Source organism: Mesoplodon mirus (assembly GCF_964341445.2).
Source record: "Mesoplodon mirus genome assembly, chromosome: 8".
NCBI classification, from domain to species: domain Eukaryota; kingdom Metazoa; phylum Chordata; class Mammalia; order Artiodactyla; family Ziphiidae; genus Mesoplodon; species Mesoplodon mirus.
This window is the reverse complement of record NC_138984.1, coordinates 8,651,639-8,672,401: the sequence shown is the minus strand read 5'-3', so window position 1 is coordinate 8,672,401 and position 20,763 is coordinate 8,651,639. Positions and strand designations below refer to the sequence as shown.

At 40.9% G+C, this 20,763-nt stretch overlaps 1 protein-coding gene across 1 annotated transcript in view; it reads left to right on the top strand.

The window, feature by feature from the left end:
- Window positions 1-4,722: 4,722 nt before the first annotated feature.
- The window catches only part of PSMD1 (proteasome 26S subunit, non-ATPase 1), a 105,105-nt gene continuing 89,064 nt past the window's right edge, over window positions 4,723-20,763 (top strand). Inside the window, exons 1-7 of the mRNA XM_082630016.1 lie at window positions 4,723-4,907; window positions 8,911-8,954; window positions 9,586-9,659; window positions 9,852-10,021; window positions 13,351-13,556; window positions 16,440-16,583; window positions 18,734-18,960. Of these exons, the coding sequence (XP_082486142.1) occupies window positions 4,892-4,907; window positions 8,911-8,954; window positions 9,586-9,659; window positions 9,852-10,021; window positions 13,351-13,556; window positions 16,440-16,583; window positions 18,734-18,960 (881 nt within the window). The 5' untranslated portion in view covers window positions 4,723-4,891. The remainder of the gene's footprint in view (window positions 4,908-8,910; window positions 8,955-9,585; window positions 9,660-9,851; window positions 10,022-13,350; window positions 13,557-16,439; window positions 16,584-18,733; window positions 18,961-20,763) is intronic.

Below are 20,763 nucleotides of genomic sequence, written 5' to 3'. Positions count from 1 at the left end.
AGTATCATTTCAACTGTAAATATAAAAAAAATTTTTTAATGAGACATTTTGCGTCTCTGAAACCCTGTGAGAATTTTACACTTACAGCCAATTCAGATATTAAATTTTTATCTGATATACTTAATCTGTATTTAGATTTCATTAAATTTATAGTTGAAAAAATAGATTCACATCCTCAATTGTTCCAAAGATACTTAAAAAGTTTTCCAATGACTGAATTGGGTACCAGTCTTTAAATTTCAATAAAATACGATTTTAATTTAAAATCAGTTCCTGGGTTACACTAGCCACATTTCAAGTGGCCACCTGGGGCTAGTAGCCACTAGATAGGACAGCCAGAGTGCAGGAGATCTCGCTTGAGGGTTCATTGTGGCTCCTCCCACCCCTGGCCACTTGCCCAGAGCTGGTTGGTCATCATAGACCCTCCCCCCGCCCCCAGCCACCCCTCCCCCAGCGAAGGAACAGTGGCTTCCAGCATCACTTCATCCAGGGCAGACTTCCGGTTGCCCACGATAGGCGTTGACCTCCTGGACACTGTCCTTAGAGGGAAGAGAGCCCAGCGTCTCCGATGGCTTCCCGGGTTCTTTCGTGCCTCAGTCCATCCAAAACAATTGCCCCAGCCGGGCGTTTCCCTCCAGCCAAGCACCTACCTACGGGAGGCCCGAGTCACCGCCTGCGTTTACGTTTCTGCTCCCTGAATAAACGCTTTTACTCTAAAAGCACGTGGCCGGCGTGCTGTACAGGAAGCAACCACTAGCCTCGTGGCCAGTTTTATTCCGCGCTGTTCTATGCCAAACCCTTGATTAGAGCACCTCCCCTCACAAGCGGCGCCAGGTAGGTGGACCAGCCCCCTCTACAGCAGGGCTCAGGTGACCCCAGGGCTGCTGTGCAACAGGGATTTGATCCCTGGTGTCCCGGCACCTTATCACTGTGCAGCTCAAAAAGCAGTCAAGCCCAGTTCTTGACAGGAGACCGAGCCCTCCTAAGACCCAGGATCTAAATGCCAGAAGGCTCGCGGGTTGAGGGGATGGGGGTGGGTAGAGGTGGGTGGTCATGAGCGCTCGCCCCTTCCCATGTGCTCTGCCTTCTGGGGAACGCTGTGACCACTAGAGGGCGCCGCGCGGGCCTGGGAGGTGCTTCGGCGAAACGTCGGACTGAATCCTGCTCAAGGTGGGCACATCCGCAAAGAAAAATCAGGGTCACCCTGACAGAGGCCCCCGCCTAGCGCGTAACTGTGTGAGCCCACAGCTGACCTCGTTTGGGTTTTGAGATCTTTTGTGTTATTCCTGTATTTGGAGGGAGATAGTTGTTTATGAACAGAGCACTGTGTAAGAATTCTTTCTGTGGTTTTACTGTGTCCTAAATGTCCTCTAAGAAGAGCTCATTTTAGAGTCTTGGAGAGGGCAGAGGTTCCTGAGACATAGGTCTGAGTTCTAGCCTTGTGCCAATAACTAACGGACCCCGTGTTCATCCATTCATCCAACAAACATTTATTGAGCACCTACTATGTGCCTGACCCTGTACTAGTTACTCTAGGGGACACGGAGATGAATAAGATGCGGCTGTGCCCTTGAGTAGCTCCTTGTCCAGTTGGGACATAGGCAAGAAGACATGATTATAGCTGTGTGGGGTAAAGGCTGTAAGGGGACACATGGTGGGGTGGTCAAGGAAGGCTTCCTGGAGGAGGTGCTGGGGATGAGGGGGAGAGGCCAGAGCAGGTACTGAGGTCAGAGACAAGGTACCATGCCCGCACAGCCTTTCTGGGAATCGGAGCAGTTCAGGATGGCAGGAGTGTGGCACACAGGGCAGAGGGGTGGGACATAAAGATGGAGAGTAAGCAGGGTTGGGTGAAAGTCCTGGAGAAGCTTGGAGGAGACAGTCCCTGCCTTCCTTGTTTTGGGTAGTGCTCCAGGCTAGCTGTGAAGAATGGCCTGGAGAATTGTGCGATGGTGAACAGGAAGTCAAGGCTGTTGGGAACTGTTGCAGCCAGGAAAGAAGAGGGGGAGATGACTAGTGGGTAATGGAGTGAGATGGGAGGCTGGGCTGGTGTGAGAGAGATTAGGGAGGACCAGATCTGGGGCAGACCAGGTGGGGGGGGGACAGAACAGTCAATGGTGCCCTCTACCCACCTTCTCCCTGGGGGCCCTGCTTCAGTAGCTGATGGATGCCCTTCATCACACTGGGATCAAGGCAGGAGACACACATGCAACGGGGGTGGGGGGGAGGGGCGCAATGTATGCAGCTCTGAGGTCATTGAATTAAGAAGCATCAAGCAGAGATGCCTGGTAGGTGTATGAGTCTGATGCTCTGGAGAGAGGGCAGGGCTGCAGGGGTACATTTTAGGGCCACCACCTTGTCCATAGCAATCCGAGGCATTGCACTCCCACAGGGAGAACAGGGAGTGAGAAGAAGCCTGTGCACAGAAACAGGGAAGAACAAAGCAGAAGAATAGAGCCCAAGATGGGGACTCGGGGTTTCAAGGAGCAGAGGCAGTGGTCAGAGTTAAATTTTGAAAAAGATTGCTCTGACTAAAGAGTGCAGAATGGAGTGGAGAGGGAGAAGCCAGAGACCTGGGACAGCAGAATGTCCAAGAAGAGAGGGACCTCTCAGAGGGCTCCCATGGGGCTCAGATGAGACTGTGGCAATTACAAGCTCAGCGTCCCAGCCAGAGACAGAATCGTCCTTCCATAGAGAATGTCTTCTTTTTGAAGAGCAGAGATGGCAAACTGGACACCTCTCTGCTTTAAAACGTTTAGAATTAGTTGCCAACATTTTTTTTGAGATATAATTGACATAAAACATTGTATTTGTTTTAGGTGTACAGTCTAATGATTTGGTATATGTGTATGCTGTGAACTGCTTATCACCATAAGTTTAGTTAACATCCGTCACTGCACAAAGTTACAATTTTTTCTTGTGATCAGAACTTTTAAAATTTACTCTCTTAGCAACTTTCCAATATACAACTGTAAATCGTCATGCTGTACATTCATCCCCAGGACTGATTTATCCTATAAATGGAAGTTTGTACCTTTCCACCCCCTTCACCCATTTCACCCAACTTGCCAACATGTAAATATTCCGAGGATTTCACGCAAAATTCCGATTTCTGGCTTTTCTTGGAAAAATCAGAAGCCCTCACGACAGTAGCCCTGCATTTGGCACTGCAACACTGTCAGAGCTGAGTAGCCATTGCTCTCTTTAGATGGAACATCACTCTTCATTCTGTCACAGTCACCACCACCCCCTACTGCTTCCCTGACACTAGTGTCAGTTGCCGTGCACCATCCTGCTGAGCTTGTGTTTTCTTACACTCGGCCTGCTTCACTCATTCCCATTAGCTGTTAGCGTATGTGTCTGATTCTTTTAGGAGTTTGGGGCGCACAGGTATCTTTATGTGAGGGATCAGCCAAAGTGCCTCTGTAAAATAATACTCCCACGCACTCAATCTGTTTGTTTTTCCATGCACACCTCCGAGGTAAGTGTCTTTCAATCTGAGCTACAGGTTCTTGAAAAGTGTTTAATAATTATATTTAATATATTTTAACAACCATAGCCTAAGAATACTAATTTTAAAAAAAATTCACACATGCCCTGGGACTTCCCTGGCGGTCCAGTGGTTAAGACTCCACGCTTCCAAAGCAGGGGGGCGTGGGTTGGATCCCTGGTTGGGGAACTAAGATCTCGCATGTCATGCAACTTGGCCACAAGAGTAAAAAAAAAAAAAAAAAAAAAAAAAAAAAATTCACACATTCGCTCAAGTGTGTCATAAACCAAATTTTATTTCAACTGCAAAACATTGGTTTGTGCCACTGGGTTACATTGTTTTGAGAAGGCCTCAGAAATAAGCTTTAGTAGTCACTATCCAGTTGAAGAGTAGCTTGATAAGGCTAGTGGCTTTAAAATGCCACCATTTGTCACAAATCTTTGTCAAGGTTTTCTCAGTACTGACTATTGAAGTAAATTGTTTAGTAAAGCTGGTGTAAGACTGCAGATGGCTATCACAACAGGCATTCCAAATTAGATACAATAAAAAACAGGAACCTGTCGCTACGGAAGGAGAGAGGAACTGGTCGGATGTAAGACAAGAACGGAAAATTTGTTTTTCCTTCAGATCACTTTTCACTGTATATCTTTTTATATTTCTGATTTTTAAACCATGTACAGTATTAACTATTCCAAATGTAAATAAAAACCTTCATTTTTCAACTTTATTATAAACCAGTGCTTACTTAGGGATTCATCGTGCTATGATTGTAAAGCATTTATGTTTGGATTTCTTTGGAAACTGGGCCCTGGTTTTTTTTTAAAAAATGGAAAATTACCCTTCTAAGAAAACGTTCTTTGCCCTACCGGGATCCCGAAAGGCTTGGCTGGGGCGCGGGGTGGGCGCTGCAGGGAGACTTCCCGAGCAGCAGGTGGCGCTACGAGCCCCGCAAGCACCTCTCCTCAACCCGTTTTTCTCAGCAATGGCGGGTGACGCTGGGGGGGGAGGGAGGCCTTTCTCTAGGGGTGGCTATTCTGAAGCCTGATCCCAGGTGCGGACGAGGGTTCTCATTCCCGCGGAAGCGCTGACCTCGAGGACGATTAGAGAACACCATGGAGCTCTCCGTGCAACCTCCCTCGCGAGGCGGGGCGGCAGTGGCGGCACGGAAGACACAGGCCTGGGGCGAATTCGCGCCAGGCGGCAGGCGGGACAGCGGGCAGCCCCGGGGCGGGCGGGGTCCTGGGTGAGAAGCGAGCCGGTGGCCTGAAGAGACGACTGACTGAGCCGGGCACCCGGGGAGCCAGGCGGCGCGGCGGAGCGAGCGGGCAAGGAGCTGACAGATAGACGGCGCGGCCGGGGCGGCGAGCGAGCGAGCGAGCGGGCGGGCTAGTACGGAGCGCAGCCATGATCACTTCAGCCGGTGAGTGGGATCGCAGCCGGCGCCGAAAGGGAGGAGACGCCACGCCGGCTTTTAGCTGAGTCAGGGCCGGTGACTGGGCACCTCCCGGCGGAGCACCGGCCTGCGCGGTTGCTCACTGCGCGAGGCTCACCCCCCGGGCCGGGGGCTGGCAATGTGGCCCGGGCTCTCCCGGGGCCCTCGCGACCCCCTCCGGCTCGGGGGAATCGCGCTGGGTTGACCGGCTCGTTCTTCCTCCGCAGCCACACCCCCGTGCCCGGACACGAGGGGCTTCCTGGGCCCTTCTCCGACCCCGACGGGTTTTCCTTAATTCCATTCCTCCGGCGGTTGACCGTGTGGGGCCGTCCGAGCCCAGCCCTTCCTTGCAGGTGGTTAGGGTGGGATGGTCCCCCAGTGCAGCCGGACTGTAAGGCAGCCCATGCTACTTAAGTACTTCTCGACCTGACCTAGCACTTTTCTCTTTAGAGGGAAATCTAAGTTAAATTAGGCTTGAGGCGGGTCGTTTGTGGGTCTGTTCTAAGGATATTTAGTTAAAGCACCCAGAGAACTTTCGTGTTCGGTGAAGACAGCATCCTGAAGGCAGACATTATACTGAGAATCCAGCTGTGGTTTTGAGGCTAGTTGCTAACTATGCTGCCTTGAAGGAAGAACTCATGAGTGTGCGGGGCAGGTTTCCTACACTTAACCGTGGTGTGCGTAGATCGTGTGGAGTGACGTTTGCAGCGGGATAAGCTGTAGAAGTCAGGTTTCAAGTGGAGATTTTAAAGCCCCGGGCTGCAGATTGATGTGCACGTAGCTGTCCACAGCCTTGGTGCCTTTTTTCGTGCCTGCTCACAAACCTTTTTCTCGTCCTGTTTTACTCTACACTTGCCCCACAAGTGCTTTGCTATAAACAAACTGATAATCAGAGAACAGTAACTTGTAAGGAGCTCCAAACCGTGTGTTTATAAGGATTGCTTAAAGACATGGGTGGAGACCCTGGGAGACATAATAGTTCCTTTTAAAGACTTGAATCCCTGTACATGGGATTAGAGTTTTGTCTCCAGTGGGTGCAGATGATTGGGAGATGAATGTCAGTTCAGTGTAAGGACAAGCTGTTCCATCCAGTCAGAGTTCTCTAAAGAGAAAACGAGCACTGCATTTCTCGCTGCTTGTAAAGGTAGGCCTCATTGTTTTTCAGATCCCCCTACTTAGCCCGCACCACCTTCATCTCTTGCCTGGCTTGCTTTGACAGCCTTAAGATTGTGTTTTTCCAACAATTACCTCCGTATAGTTCATTCTTCGTGTTGTAGTCAGAGTATTCTTTTTTAAACCTTAATCACATAATATTATTTTTCTGGTTAAAATCCTTCAGTGGTTTCCACTGTGCTTTTAATAAAATCCAGGCTTACAGGCCTACATGATCGGATTCCTGGCTTGTCTTGTACTGCTTTTTTCCTCACTATACCCTAATCATACTGGCCTTTCTGTTCCTTGAAGGTCAGTTTCTCTCCTGCCTCAGGCCCTGTCACATTCTAAACTCCTCTTCCTCAAGTTTTCCCTTGGCTTCTCAAGCCTTAGTTTCCGCTCAACTGTTCGTCTTTCCTGATCATTCTATTAAAACACGCTGCATCTCTCCCCCTCAGCTGTCCCCTCTCTTCATTACAGTCCTGTAATTACTTTGTTCACTTGCCTCACTACTGTTTTTCTCTCTGTGGTAGAATTTGGGGCGGGAAACTTTTCATAATTCTTAGAACAACCGCCAAGCAGATGACAGAAGTTCAGGAGTATTTCGCGAATGAAGAACTCAGTTAGCTAATCAAATCAATAGATCAGTCACCAGAGTATTTTAAGTAGAGGCTGAAATAACACTTGGTGGGGATTTAATAGACTTTAAAGCTAACGATTTTTGAGGCCTTACTCGGAGACTTGGTGGTGATAGCACAGCGTGTATTCGTTACTGTCACTGGTGACGTTTACTGGATTACTTATCAGCTTCTGCTCCAAACCTTTTGTCACCTGGTTTCCTGTCCTTTGGCTGTCTGTGGCTCAGGCTCTGTCGCGGGTGCTAAACAGAACCTAACAGGTAGTGGTTTGGATTAGTCAGTTTATTTGTTCATTTATGGGCTGGGCACTTGCAAGGCACTAAGAACACAGTGGTGAATAAGAGGTTAGCGTGCACGGTTTAGTCTCTCCAAGAGGGTTGGCTGTGGGAGGGAGCGGAGAGATAGAGATAGGTGGTTGCTGGGGGAGACGCGAGAATGAATCTCTTTTAACATAATAAAGGACAATTATGCGTAAAAGCTTTAAAACAATAGTCTCCCACTCCTCTTTCCCCTTATTCCTTGAGGCAGCTGTTTTCAACTTTTAAGCTGTGTCTTCTGGAGCATACCTTTATATTTATAAGTAACATGCTATTTAAAATAATGCTGTAAATTGATAGAGCAACTTTAGGTAATATCTGCTGACTTCATATCATGGCATAAGAAATTTTTTAGCATCCTGAAACAGTCCCCATTCCCCAGGTGCGCCTCGTCCCACATCTCAAGGTGAGTTCTGTTGTTTTTAAGATGAGAAATATTTGTGTATGGAGTGTAGGTATTTGATTTAGTTGTGTTCCATGGACAACGGCTGCATTTCTAAGACAGGACAACCATATGACACATTAGTCATAAGTGAAACCAAACAGGAGAGTTTACAGAAATCCATCACCTCTTTTGGTAAAAGCAGCTCAGACATACCGTTGATTGATGATAAGGGAATGGGTAGCATTTTTAGTGTTTTGATAAGCATTCTGCCATTTATGATCTGTTCCACATTTAAGGGACTCTTGTCTATCAGCTCTTCCATGTCACTAGCTCACAATCCCCCTCCCCTCCCCGACTGCATTCTTTAATCTGTCTTCTCTTCATGCTTTCAATTCAACCTCTCTGTTCTGGGTTTGTTATACCAACCTAGAGTACCAAGAAGTTCCTTTTATCTGCTTTCATGCTTTTTGAACAGTAGTATGCCCTAGCTAGAACCATGGCATAGTTTTGTTTGCTAAATTTTGAAGCTATTTGGCAAACCTACACTTACCAGGTAGAAATGGCTACATCTCCTAAGGAAAGTTGCCTTGACACTTTGTATCAGCTCACAGTTTCAACTCAGTGTTCCGGAATGATTTTAAGACCTACAGGGAAAACATATCTGAGAGACAGTTTAGTTTCCTTCATGGTCCAAGGACGGTAATTTCCCACATCTTTTTTTCTAATAATCCATTTGATATATGACTGTATTTCAGGGTGCATTTTTTTGGAGAGGACAGTTACTTCCTTTACTCTCCAGTGTTAGTGCTAATCACCTCAGGGTCACATGGGGAATGCTGTGCTTCAGTAACTGAAGTCAGAACAGTGAGATTGCTCATCATTTAGCAAAACCTTCTAGGTTACTTGTGATTACAACAGAGGTGCCTTAATATAGGCATCTTGAAATAATCGAATTATTTTATTCTGTGAGTTGATGACTAAATACTCCTGCTTTTGTAAATAATTTTATAACTCTTGGTTTATTTTGTGTGAATAATTTTATTCTAAAATTGTGTAGGAAAGTTTCTCATTTTGGTCGGTAAATTAGGCCAGTGATTGTCAAACTGTAATGAATATCAGTATTACAAGGAAGGCTTATGGCTCCATTACTGGACCCCATCCCCACAATTTCTAATTTAGTAGATCTGTGATGAGGCCAAGAATTTTTATTTTTAACAAGTCCCCAGGTAATGCTAATGCTAAGTGATCCAGGAACCATGCTTTGAAAACTGTTGAATTAGGCAAATAATGGGATATATATGGTATTATGAGGGTTTGATAACATAGTTAATTCTTAAAATTTGAAATATAAACCTTTTCAGTTTTAAAGAAAAATAATGATTCCTCTAGTGAAGTCACCCCTCAAAAAATACTTTTTTTCCAACTCTGATATATTTTTGACTAAGCATTAGTTTATCTTAGGATATATATTTCATAATCATATATCTTTTGTCTTATAGCTGGAATAATTTCTCTTCTGGATGAAGAAGAACCACAGCTTAAGGTATGAGTTGAAGAAAAATTAACTGGGCTTAATATGAGTACTTTGAAGCTCTTTGAATTTACTGATATCTATATATCTTCCACCATTTAAAATAGCCATCCTACTTAGTCTATACCTAGTCATTGAAATCTAGCCCCAGAGGACAGGACAGTATTTTGGCAACAGCAGTGGTTTTCCCTAGAGTTTAACAAAGCTGAGGCAAATAAATCTCAGTGTGGCACCTGGAAACCACCCCCCCACACACCAGTTTTCTTATCAACGGCAATCACAAAAAGTTACTTCTGTATCACATATTTTAAAACTATTTTCATACGACAAAAATTTGGAATATACTTCAGTTGGCTCTAGGCACCTGAATTCATTTATATCCAAACCAGCAGCCTAGAGTCAATCTTATACATACTGTCAAAGAAGAAAAATGTTCAGTATGATAAGGAATGACATTATGTTTTATGATTGAAAACAGAAAGGAAGTATGTAAGCCCAATTGAAAGTCAGTTGGTAAACTTTTGTATTTGTCGTTTAGTAAATATGACTTAGAATTTGGCCACTGATTTGTTGGAAACTTTTTTTTAAGGAAATATAATGGTAAGTCTGTCTCAAAATCGAATTTTGGTTTTATCTTCTACAGGAATTTGCACTACACAAATTGAATGCAGTTGTCAATGACTTCTGGGCAGAAATTTCTGAGTCTGTAGACAAAATGTAAGAATTTACTTTATTTCTATAAATTGGAATAAAGTAGATCAACCTTAATTATCTGTGGATGTGGGTCTTGTGGCTTATTAATTCATTTAGAGATTTGCTGCCACTAAATTGCGGCTTGAGTATTTAGATTTGGAATTTTTAAGGAGAACCACAGTTTGAACTAGGCCTATACTTCCTAATTTCTTTCAGAGAAGTTTTGTATGAAGATGAAGGTTTCCGGAGTCGGCAGTTTGCAGCCTTAGTGGCATCTAAAGTATTTTATCACCTGGGGGCTTTTGAGGAGTCTCTGAATTATGCACTTGGAGCAGGTGACCTCTTCAATGTCAATGATAACTCTGAATATGTGGAGACTATTATAGGTAATTATCTTCCATCTAGTAAGGCTTTATCTTGTTGGCTTCTTTCTTGCTCTAGTACATATAGCATTTTTTTTCCTGAATTTTTGAGGTTGCCACATTTCATTTGAATTGAAAGTTCATAATCTTTCTACAGTAATTTTATGCAGGCTGAGTTTTTAGATCTGCCTTAGAATTCTGTGCTTTGTTATTTTTTGTCGTAATGAACAATAACATGAACAACAGTAATAATGAAGACACTCTACTCACAAGATATTTTAAGAATGAATCTAAGAAATTATTCAGAAACAGCCAACTTAACACAAAGATAGTTATCTCAGTGATTATGTTTATCTCTTTTCCGGTGAGCATACTGTTATATGAAAAAATTAAATCAGATTATTGTGAATAACAGAAATTAAATGATAGTAATTTCTAGAGTTGTTTCTAACACAGGAAACCATTAGTGAGTGTTTCCATTGTACTAGGCACTGTACCGGTCGTTCTTCATAGCATAGTTTATTCCACAGCTGCCCTGTGAGGAAGGAGCTAGCCTTGTTTTACAGATGAGAAAACTTGGGTTTCAAGATGATAAAGACACATGGCTATTAAATAGGAGGGTCAGAATTTAAAACCCAGGCTTACTCACTACGAAATCCATCCTGTTTCTACTAGTAACCATTGTTTTTTTATTTGCTTCTGTGTTTTTGAAGAGAGAGGGTAGCACACAGGTAAGGTTTGGGCTTCTCTATCTTGTAAGTTGAACCAGCTCTGTAAGAGTTTGTTCAGAGCTTTTGTAGCTTTAAAAATGTTTGAAAACTCCTGTTCTAATAGGTGAAAGAAGGGATTGCATACCCTTCAGACGTGTCTTTTTGACTATCAAGCTTTAGATCATAGGTACAGAGAGCCCAAGAACGTGTTCTCTGTCAAGTGTGTATAGTATAGTTTTTTGAATTGCTGTTTAAGAGGAGATCTGCATTATTCACCTGAACCCTTAAAAGGAGAAAATTGGTATTCTCTTTCAGAAATTGGGAAATGCTGCACAAGGCAGTCCAGAGAGGTACTTTTCAAATGTCCCTGAAGTTTGAAGTAAGATTTTGTGTTCACATTTAAAATTTTTTTGCCATGATGGTGTGAGAATGTTGCAAGTAAGTTTATTGTTGTTGGGAACTCACTGAATTGGAGTTTTCATCTGTGAATTCTGTGGGAAGAACAGATGATTTTAAAGAATAGACCGTATCATTTGAAACCAGAGCACTTTCCCTACATTAAGTTAGAAATGGTGAGTTAAGTGCATTTATCTCTTTTCTCTTATTTGAAGGATTTTTTTTTTTGACGAATGTTGATAATTTTTTCCAGTGGTGATCTGCAAGTGCTTGCAATGTTAACATTTTACAAATGATACTTTTAATCAGGACAGCTGGCCTATAAGAGGCTATGAGGTGGTAGATGCCTTCCTATGTATCATCTTAATCTTAGCTTGTAGAAGGTGGTGGTTGACTGGTAGACCAGTTCTGTTTGCTTTTCTTTGTGTGGAAATGGGTTCACCCTTCTAGTTTTCTTGGGACTATTAGAATGAATTTTTTTTAAAGTCAGTGAGATTTGTGAGGATATATAAAATAGAATTTAGGAAAGCCTTCCTAGGATCTTAATGAATGTCATAAACAGTACACTCAGAAAATTCAAGGCTAGAATTTTCAATCTTCTCCCGATTGTAATAAGACTTCAGCTAGGAATGAGGCTTGGTTCTGGAATACAGTTATGACATAAACCTGGTAAGTGAGAGCACAGGTCTCATTTGAAACCTGGGAGGTAACATTTTTCTTCCTCAGTTATTAACTAAGGAAAGCTCCCCAAATGTTATAAATCTGAGATTCCTTTCTGATGAGGTAGGGGTAATGTCTCCTCACAACTGCATTTGGTTCTAAAAGCTCATATTAGGGCCTGGTGAAGATTTTCTGCAACCAAACTTGTTTAAGGTTTGCTTTGTGAGTGCCACTTAGTTCTTACTAACTGTACCTGAACCTGCCTAATCCTACCTGGATGGACCCTGAATGTGGTATATTCCAATTTATAAAGGTCCTCTGCTTCCCCCAAAATACAGACCCCTTAACATGGGCCATCTAGTAGACCGGCAGTTCTTTATCCTAGTTCAAATCATTTCTGTTTTCTGGGGCTATAGTGTGCAACGAATTAATCTTTTCCTTGTACCTTTCTCTTTGAAAGAGAGGGTGACAGGCCAGTGAGTTATAGAGAGGATAACTATTATATATGTCATTCAGCTTGAGTGGCTGTTTTCCTTAAGAAGGTGGAAGAAGGTTTAGGGAAATTTCCTTTCTTGGTTGCTCCTAAAAAGTTTAAGTTACGATTGTAAAGTAGTGTAAGTTGTAAACATGATACCCTTCAGTATGTTGCCTCATCCTCCCCGTTCACCCAAATCATCGTGAAATGGGAAAGCCAAATTATGCACATGCACCACTGCATGAATTTTCAGACTCCCTGTTTGGGGGAGAGGGGAAGTATGTGTGATTAGGTTCAACCTACCTCACATTGAGGCAGTGAATATTTTAGCTGATTGCCGGAAAGGTTTTTGGAAATCTTCTTGGGATTGCCTTTAGAACCTGTGGCACATTTCAGGTCATAGACAGACTCTCTACTATCAAGAATCTGACAGTTTCATTAATGTGAAGAATTGTAATTTATTGCCATGTGATAATTGCTACAATAGGGTTTTTGTTAATATCCTCAGTCATGGCAAGTGTTTGTTTTTGAGAGTGAAAACAGCAGCTGTTTGTAGCCAACTCCGTAGAATAAGCAGCTTAGTCAAGTTGAATACCATAATTTTGAATAATAAACAGTAACAAGATAGAAATTTTTTTAAATTAATTTATTTATTTTGTGGCTGTGTTGGGTCTTCGTTGCGGTGCGCGGGCTTCTCATTGCAGTGGCTTCTCGTTGCAGAGTACAGGCTCTAGGTGCGCAGGCTCAGTAGTTGTGGTGCACGGGCTTAGTTGCTCCGCAGCATGTGGGATCTTCCTGGACCAGGGCTCGAACCCGTGTCCCCTGCATTGGCAGGCGGATTCTTAACCACTGCGCCACAAGGGAAGTCTTAGAAATGTTTTAAATAATGTCAGCTTACTGGAATTAGTGTGTAGCCCTGCAGTGTAACTGTTAATGAAGGGAACAATATTAATTTGAAGGTATAACTTACAGCATTTAAAAAATTTGAAATTTGCTCATTACTCCATAGTTATCCCATAAGTTTTTTTTATGATTATAAATGTAGGCATTGTCCTTTCTAGTAGTATAGCCCTATTTACCAGCTGATCAGAGTTATTTTATTTTCTCTGTAGCAAAGTGCATTGATCACTACACCAAACAGTGTGTGGAAAATGCAGATTTGCCTGAAGGAGAAAAAAAACCAATTGACCAGAGATTGGAAGGCATTGTGAATAAAATGTTTCAACGATGTCTAGATGATCACAAGTATAAGCAAGCTATCGGCATTGCTCTGGAGACACGAAGACTGGACATCTTTGAGAAGACTATACTTGAGTCGGTAGGTAGATGATGGGATTTTAGAGATTGCTACTGATGAAGAATCAGCAGAGCAAATAATTAAAACTGAAAATTGCATGGATAGTGAAAAGAACATCTAACTTAGATATAATAAGGTGCTCTTTTGCGAAAATTTTTATTTTTATATTTATAAAATATAAGATATATGTATTTTATATTTATATTTATGTTTATAAATGAACCTTGGCTGTGTTTTGTGTTTGTCGAATAGTTGCTTTTATCTTACCACATTTATTCCTTTGAGATCTTGCATGGGGAAGTTGTCTTAATTACCCTGCTCTTTTTAAGAAGACTATATTGGTAAACTACTATTGTAATGCATTTATCATGGTTAAAACTATAAGCTACATTCCCGGTTTGGGGATGTTTTGCAATAATTATGACAGTTGTAAGTCACCAACCAAAGTGGTCAGAGAGGTGCAAGACTGAGTTAAATGGACATTGATCTGCATGCCCACTTTGCCTGCCTCACTACCTATTCTTTTCCACAAGCTAGCTCTTTGCACTCCAGCCATTTTGACCTTGTCTCTTCTGCTAGATGTACCATACCCCATTCCCCTTGCCAAAAGTATTGCCCCTGCCAAAAACATCCTTTTCCTTTTCTTTCTTTACCTGTTGTATTCCTGTTCAAGATTCACGGTTCAGCTCAACTGTCATTTGTTTACAGATCCTTCTGTCAGTCCCTGCCAGCCATACCCTCCTCAACCCTTAGGTCCAGCTAGGTCCACCAGATTATAACCTCCTTAAGGATAGGTACTTTCACCACTGGGTCCCCAAAGCCTAAGGCAGTGTTTAGCAGCAGTGGTAAGATTAGTTTAAATGAGTAAATGAATGAATGACCCAGTGTCATAGAACGGCCCTTATTTTGCTCTGTTTGATTTTTGTGCAGTTGTAGCTTCTCCTTGTCTTCAGGTGAATAGAACTAAAATATTTGTTTTTATTCATTCAACAAATATTTTTTGAGTGTGTATTATGTCTCAGACACTGTTCTAGACATTGGAGATACAGTGGCAAACAAGACCAACAAAGTTCCTGCCCAAATGGAATAATCCACTGGGGGAACAGGCAGTGAAGCTTTATTTCCTATAAGGTAAAGGGGTGATAAATTTTTTTAAAAAGAATAAAGCAGAGTAAGAAATGCGTCTTACTTTACATCCCAGTGCACATATACATATAGATGTAATTTAGGATGAAATAATACCTACTTTTTCTACTTACGATGTAATCCTGATATTTTTAAATTGTATTTCATTTTTTAAAAAATGCTAGTCCCATTAAGTTGATTTCATAATGTATACGCTGATAGGTCACAACTTGCTTTAAAAAAATTTTTTTTTTTAATCATTGAACAAAGCTATCTTTAAATTTTATAGTGCTTTACAGTTTTCAAAAGTTTCACACACATGGTTTCATATAATCCTATAATAACCCTTTTTTATCCCCTACTCCTATATTACCCTTCCCCCTTCCCTGTCCCCACTGATAACTTGTAGTTTGTTCTATCTGTGAGTCTGCTTTTATTTTTTGTTTTATTCACTAGTTTGTTGTATTTTTCAGATTCCACATATAAGTGATATCATGCAGTATTTGTCTTTCTCTGTCTGACTTATTTCACTTAGCATAATGCCCTCCAAGTCCATCCATGTTGCTGCAAATGGCAAAATCTCATTCTTTTTTGTGGCTGAGTAGTATTCCATTGTGTATATACATTTGTGTGTGTGTGACACCCCACATCTTTATCCATTCATCTGTTGATGGACACTTAAGTTGCTTCCATATCTTGGCTATTGTAAATAACACTGCTATTGGGGTGTGTATGTCTTTTCAAATTAGTGAATTTTGCGAATTTTTAATTTCTCCACTCGCTTTTTGAGAAGTACTCCTGTAGCTCTTCAGCATGCTTATTTATGCTGAAGGACTTTTATAGGTTAGTATCTCAAATATTGGGTATGCTTATTTATGTTGAAGGACTTTTTTAGGTTAGTATCTCAAATATTGGGTACGCTTTGAAGAACCACAAGGTAAACATAAATAATCTGGAGGGGCTTCCCTGCTGGCGCAGTGGTTAAGAATCTGCCTGCCGATGCTGGGGACATGGGTTTGAGCCCTCGTCCGGGAAGATCCCACGTGCCGCAGAGCACTAAGCCACAGTAGTTGTGCGCCACAACCACTGAAGCCCGTGCTCCGCAACAAGAGAAGCCACCGCAGTGAGAAGCCCGCGTGCCGCAACGAAGAATAGCCCCCGCTCACCACAACTAGAGAAAGCCCGCGCGCAGTAGTGAAGACCCAATGCAGCCAAAGATAAATAAATAAAATAAACATAAATTTATAAAATGAATAAATACGTAAATAATCTGGAGTCAGAGTTTCCTCGGGAGAGCCCCAGCTAGATGTGACAGCACTCACAGCTTGAGTCACTCAGAGCTGGAGCAGAGTTCTGTCACGTCGTGTTCCTGGCCAGTGAGTACAGGCGGTAAGTCATGAGGGTTCGCAAGACTAGAGGCAGGCACAACTGAAACGCGTAGCCACTTGGTATATGTACAGCTGTGTAGATCTTTTGATAATAACCAACAGCACCACCACAGGTATAGTAAACTACGGTCATGTAGTCATGATCCTGGATGATCACTAAATAGTTAATTGTTTTCAACCTATTGTTGTGTCGTGAAGACAGGGAAATAGGTAATTTTCTCGTAAGATTTCCATCTAAAATGCTTAAAAATTTTAAGCTTTATTGTTTAAGTAGCAAGTAAATCTTTAGCTGCCTAGAATGACTAAAGAATATCGATTAAAATAATTTGATTTCTAAATAAACATGCTTCAGTAACCAGATAATCATGTCTCTTCAAATTACCTCTTTCAGAATGATGTCCCAGGAATGCTGGCTTATAGCCTCAAGCTCTGCATGTCTTTAATGCAGAATAAACAGTTTCGGAATAAAGTACTGAGAGTTCTAGTTAAAATCTACATGAACTTGGAGAAACCTGATTTCATCAATGTTTGTCAGGTAATAACATTGCATTACATTACGCTGTACTGCTGAGCCATGCCTCACTACATTACATTATATGACATCCCATCACTATAATTTCATACATGTATCTCAATTGATCTTTACAACAGCCTTGTGAAGATACTTTATGCGTTTATATTCCATTTTACTGATAAGAAACTGAATCTCTCAAAACTAAAAAGCTGTTTTGTTTTAGTATGTTATTTCTATGTATTCTTTTTTTCATTTTGAAAATAATCCAGGCATTTAAGGAAATTTTTGAAAGGGAGGTTAAGAAAAAAAAAGGTAGAAGCAAAGATAAAAACGGTACCTATGTTATGTCATTCTAGAAAGAATTTCAGCTATCAAAATTATCTTTGGTTTCATTCCCCAAACACTGGCCAAGACCTTTGGGTATATTTTCTTTACCTCTTTTCATGTATGGACTTGCTTGCACACTTTAAAAAAAATTAAGACACTATAGAAAATATATAAAATGAAAAGTGTATCTTTCCCTTTCCATTGGCCTTTTCCCAATTAAAAGATTCATAACTGTTTTTCCTCCACCCACTAGCACGTGTGGAGCTACCTCAGTCCTTTCAACGGTAGATTATGTTTTATTGACAGATTGTTGTATTCTGCTTAGAGCACAGCAGTTTATCATGCATTTGGTTTGTTATTGTTTCATTATAATGTGTTCTCAATATATGTTTCTATCCTCTATGCATATTTAAAATTTAGATGAATGCATCCTTTTTTTCAATGCTTTTTTAAAAAATTGAGTATAGTTGATTTACAGTATTATGTTAGTTTTAGATGTACAGCAAAGTGATTCAGGTTTTTATTTTTTTCCAAATTATTTTCCGTTATAGGTTATTACAAGATACTGAATATAGTTCTCTGTGCTGTACAGTAAATCCTTGTTGCTTACCTATTTTATATATAGTTTTTGATGCTTTTTAAACCACGTGTGAAACAGAAAAAGCTGGAAGAAAAATATCCACCTTTATGTCACCCGAAGTCTGCCTAACATTTTAGTATATTTCCTTTCACTTTTCTCTGTATAGGTTTTTGGGGTTTTGTTTGCTTCTAAATAGTTTTTAATAGTTTTTCAAATAGTTTTTTAAAACTTACATGAAAAACAGTAGTCCTTTGCCTTCTTCCTCTGTGTATTTCAGTTTTATTCCTCAGAAGTAATTTTATTTCTTTTAGCTGTTTTATTCCTTGTCCCTGTAAAATTTTTTAAATTTATTTTACATTTTTTTTTTACATTTTTAAAATACATTTTTGAACAGATAATATTACATTCACATGATTCAAAATTCGTGAAGAATCAAAGGATATACAGCAAAAAGTCTTCTTGACACTTCTTTCCTTTGGCTCCCAATTTCCCTTCCCTGGAAGCAAACAGTATCAATTATATATTTCCTTCAGTTTAACATTTTTTCATGTTTTGACGTTTCACAAATTCTTGTACAAACTCTTCCTTGATTGTGCAGTAGTCATTCAGTGGATATACTTTGCCTTTCTTAACCAGTCTACTGGTTTGGTCATTTATTTTGTTTCCATAATTTCCTATTCTTAATTTATAATAACTTTGGTTAATGTGTTCATTTTGAAATTGAGCTATTTGCTGCTTAAGGGAAAAAGAAAATTTAAATTGAATTCTTAAAAGAAAAATCCTAAATTTATTGGGTGGTTTTTGTTAAAACATGTGGCAAATCCTAAGAGTAGTAAGAGAAATGCTTCAAAATGGTCATTTTAAAATGTGCCTCTTGTCCTGGCCCAGCACAATCTAATGTGTTAAAATGAATGAACGACTCCTACAATTTATGGTAAAGCAGAAAATAAGTTACAGAGCACTGGATAGCGATGTATGGAGAAGATTTAAAGAAGCCAAGATTCATTCACCAGCCGGTTATTGAATATTGCTGATTGCCAGGCACAGTGTTAGGAGCTGTGAATATAAGTTGTATGGATTTTCTTATGGAAGGCAGATTCCATTTTCAGGAAAACTTTGGTGCCAGGATCAGAAATAGAATGCTAGACTAGATAGTTAGTCTGCCCCAGTTTACCTTTACTTACATTTGTTGACTATCATTTTCTAAGTATGTTGTAGACAAATTCTTCAATTATTATGTAATTGTTCTTTATTTGCATTTCAGTGCTTAATTTTCTTAGATGATCCTCAGGCCGTGAGTGATATCTTAGAAAAACTGGTAAAGGAAGACAACCTCCTGATGGCTTATCAGATTTGTTTTGATTTGTATGAAAGCGCTAGCCAGCAGTTTTTGTCATCTGTAATCCAGAATCTTCGAACTGTTGGCACCCCTATTGCTTCTGTGCCTGGATCCACCAATACGGGTACTGTTCCAGGATCAGAGAAAGACAGGTATAAGTATCTTTTTCTCTATCAGAACTAATTCAACAATCTTTATTTCATTTTGGGAATAGATATCTATAGACAACATAATCTAAGAATAAATTTCACCATTAGCTTTCATAGATTAGCCTCTTACTAAAGCTATTGCTCTGTTTTGCACTCTGCTGCATACATTAAGGAAAACCAAAGAAATGGACCCTTATGGAAAGAAATGGAAGTGGTTGTCTGATGGGGAGGGTGCCTGCCAGACAGCATGTGTGCTATTTAATCAAGTAAATTAAAAATCTCAGATAGGGCTTCCCTGGTGGCACAGTGGTTAGGAATCCGCCTCCCAATGCAGGGAACATGGGTACGAGCCCTGGTCTGGGAAGATCCCACATGCCGCGGAGCAGCTGAGCTTGTCTGCCACAACTACTGAGCCTATGCTCTAGAGCCCGCGAGCCACTACTACTGAAGACCATTGTGCCTACAGCCCCTGCTCCGCAACAGGAGAGGCCGCCGCAGTGAGAAGCCCACGCACCGCAGCGAGGAGTGGCCCCCGCTCGCTGCAGCTAGAGGAAGCCCGCACATGGCAACAAAGATGCAACGCAGTCAAAAATAAAATAAATAAATTAAAAAAAAAATCTCAGATGGGGTAGGTTGGGCTAGATTTTAGGCATTTGGGTTAGATATTTGTACAGTTAGAAACATTCTCAGCTTTTTTTTTTTTTTTTTTTTCTAAAACAAGGATGTTTCCTCTCACTAGTCCTTTTTTTTTTTTTAATTTATTTATTTTTATTATTTTTGGTTGTGTTGGGTCTTCATTGCTGTGCCCGGGCTTTCTCTAGTTGCAGCCAGCGGGGGCTTCTCACTGCGGTGCCTCCTCCTGTTGCGGAGCACGGGCTCTAGGTGCACGGGCTCAGTAGTCGTGGCTCACGGGCTCTAGAGCACATGCTCAGTAGTTGTGGCACACGGCCTTAGTTGCTCCGCAGCATGTGGGATCTTCCCGGACCAGGGCTCGAACCCGTGTCCCCTGCATTGGCAGGCGGATTCTTAACCACTGGACCACTAGGGAAGTCCCCATACTCGGCTTTTTTAACACTTTTATTAGAACTAATAAAAATTACTGTAAGTCAGTAATCTTGTAATCTTCATTTATTTAGGTTTTCTTTCATTTCTCTCAACAGTATTTTTGTAGATTTTAGTACAGGAGTTTTGTACGTTTTTCCCTAAATTTATTCCTAAGTGTATTAGGTCTTTTAATGCTGCTGTAAGTGGTACGTTTAAATTTCAATTTCCAATTGTTTGTTGCTAATATATAGAATTGCAATTGATTTTTCTATATTAATGTTGAAGCCCACAACCTTGCTTAAGTCACTTATTAGGTCTAGTAAATTTTTTTTATAGATCCCTTTATAGAGTTTTCTACATAGGAATCATGTCATCTGTGAACAGAGACAATTTTACTTCTTCCTTTATAACTTTCATATCTTTTCCCCCCTTATTTTTTTCTGCATTGGTTAGGAAATCCAAACATTCTTCCTTTGTTCCTAATCGTGGGGTAATAGCATTTAATTTATTTCTTTTTGATTTTAAAATTTTCTTTCTCCTTACCCTCTCCTATTCTTGTGTTGTGTTTATTTGCTTTCATGTTCTTTCTGAGTTGATCTTAATTTCTGAAGTAATTATCCTGTTTCTTCCATTCCCAGTTTTTCCCTAGTTATATTATTTCATTTCTGATATATATATAATTTTCTTTTATATCTTATAAAAGTTTTCTTCATATCTTTGACCTCTTTTCAAATAATTTTTTCTTATAATAGTGAATGGGAT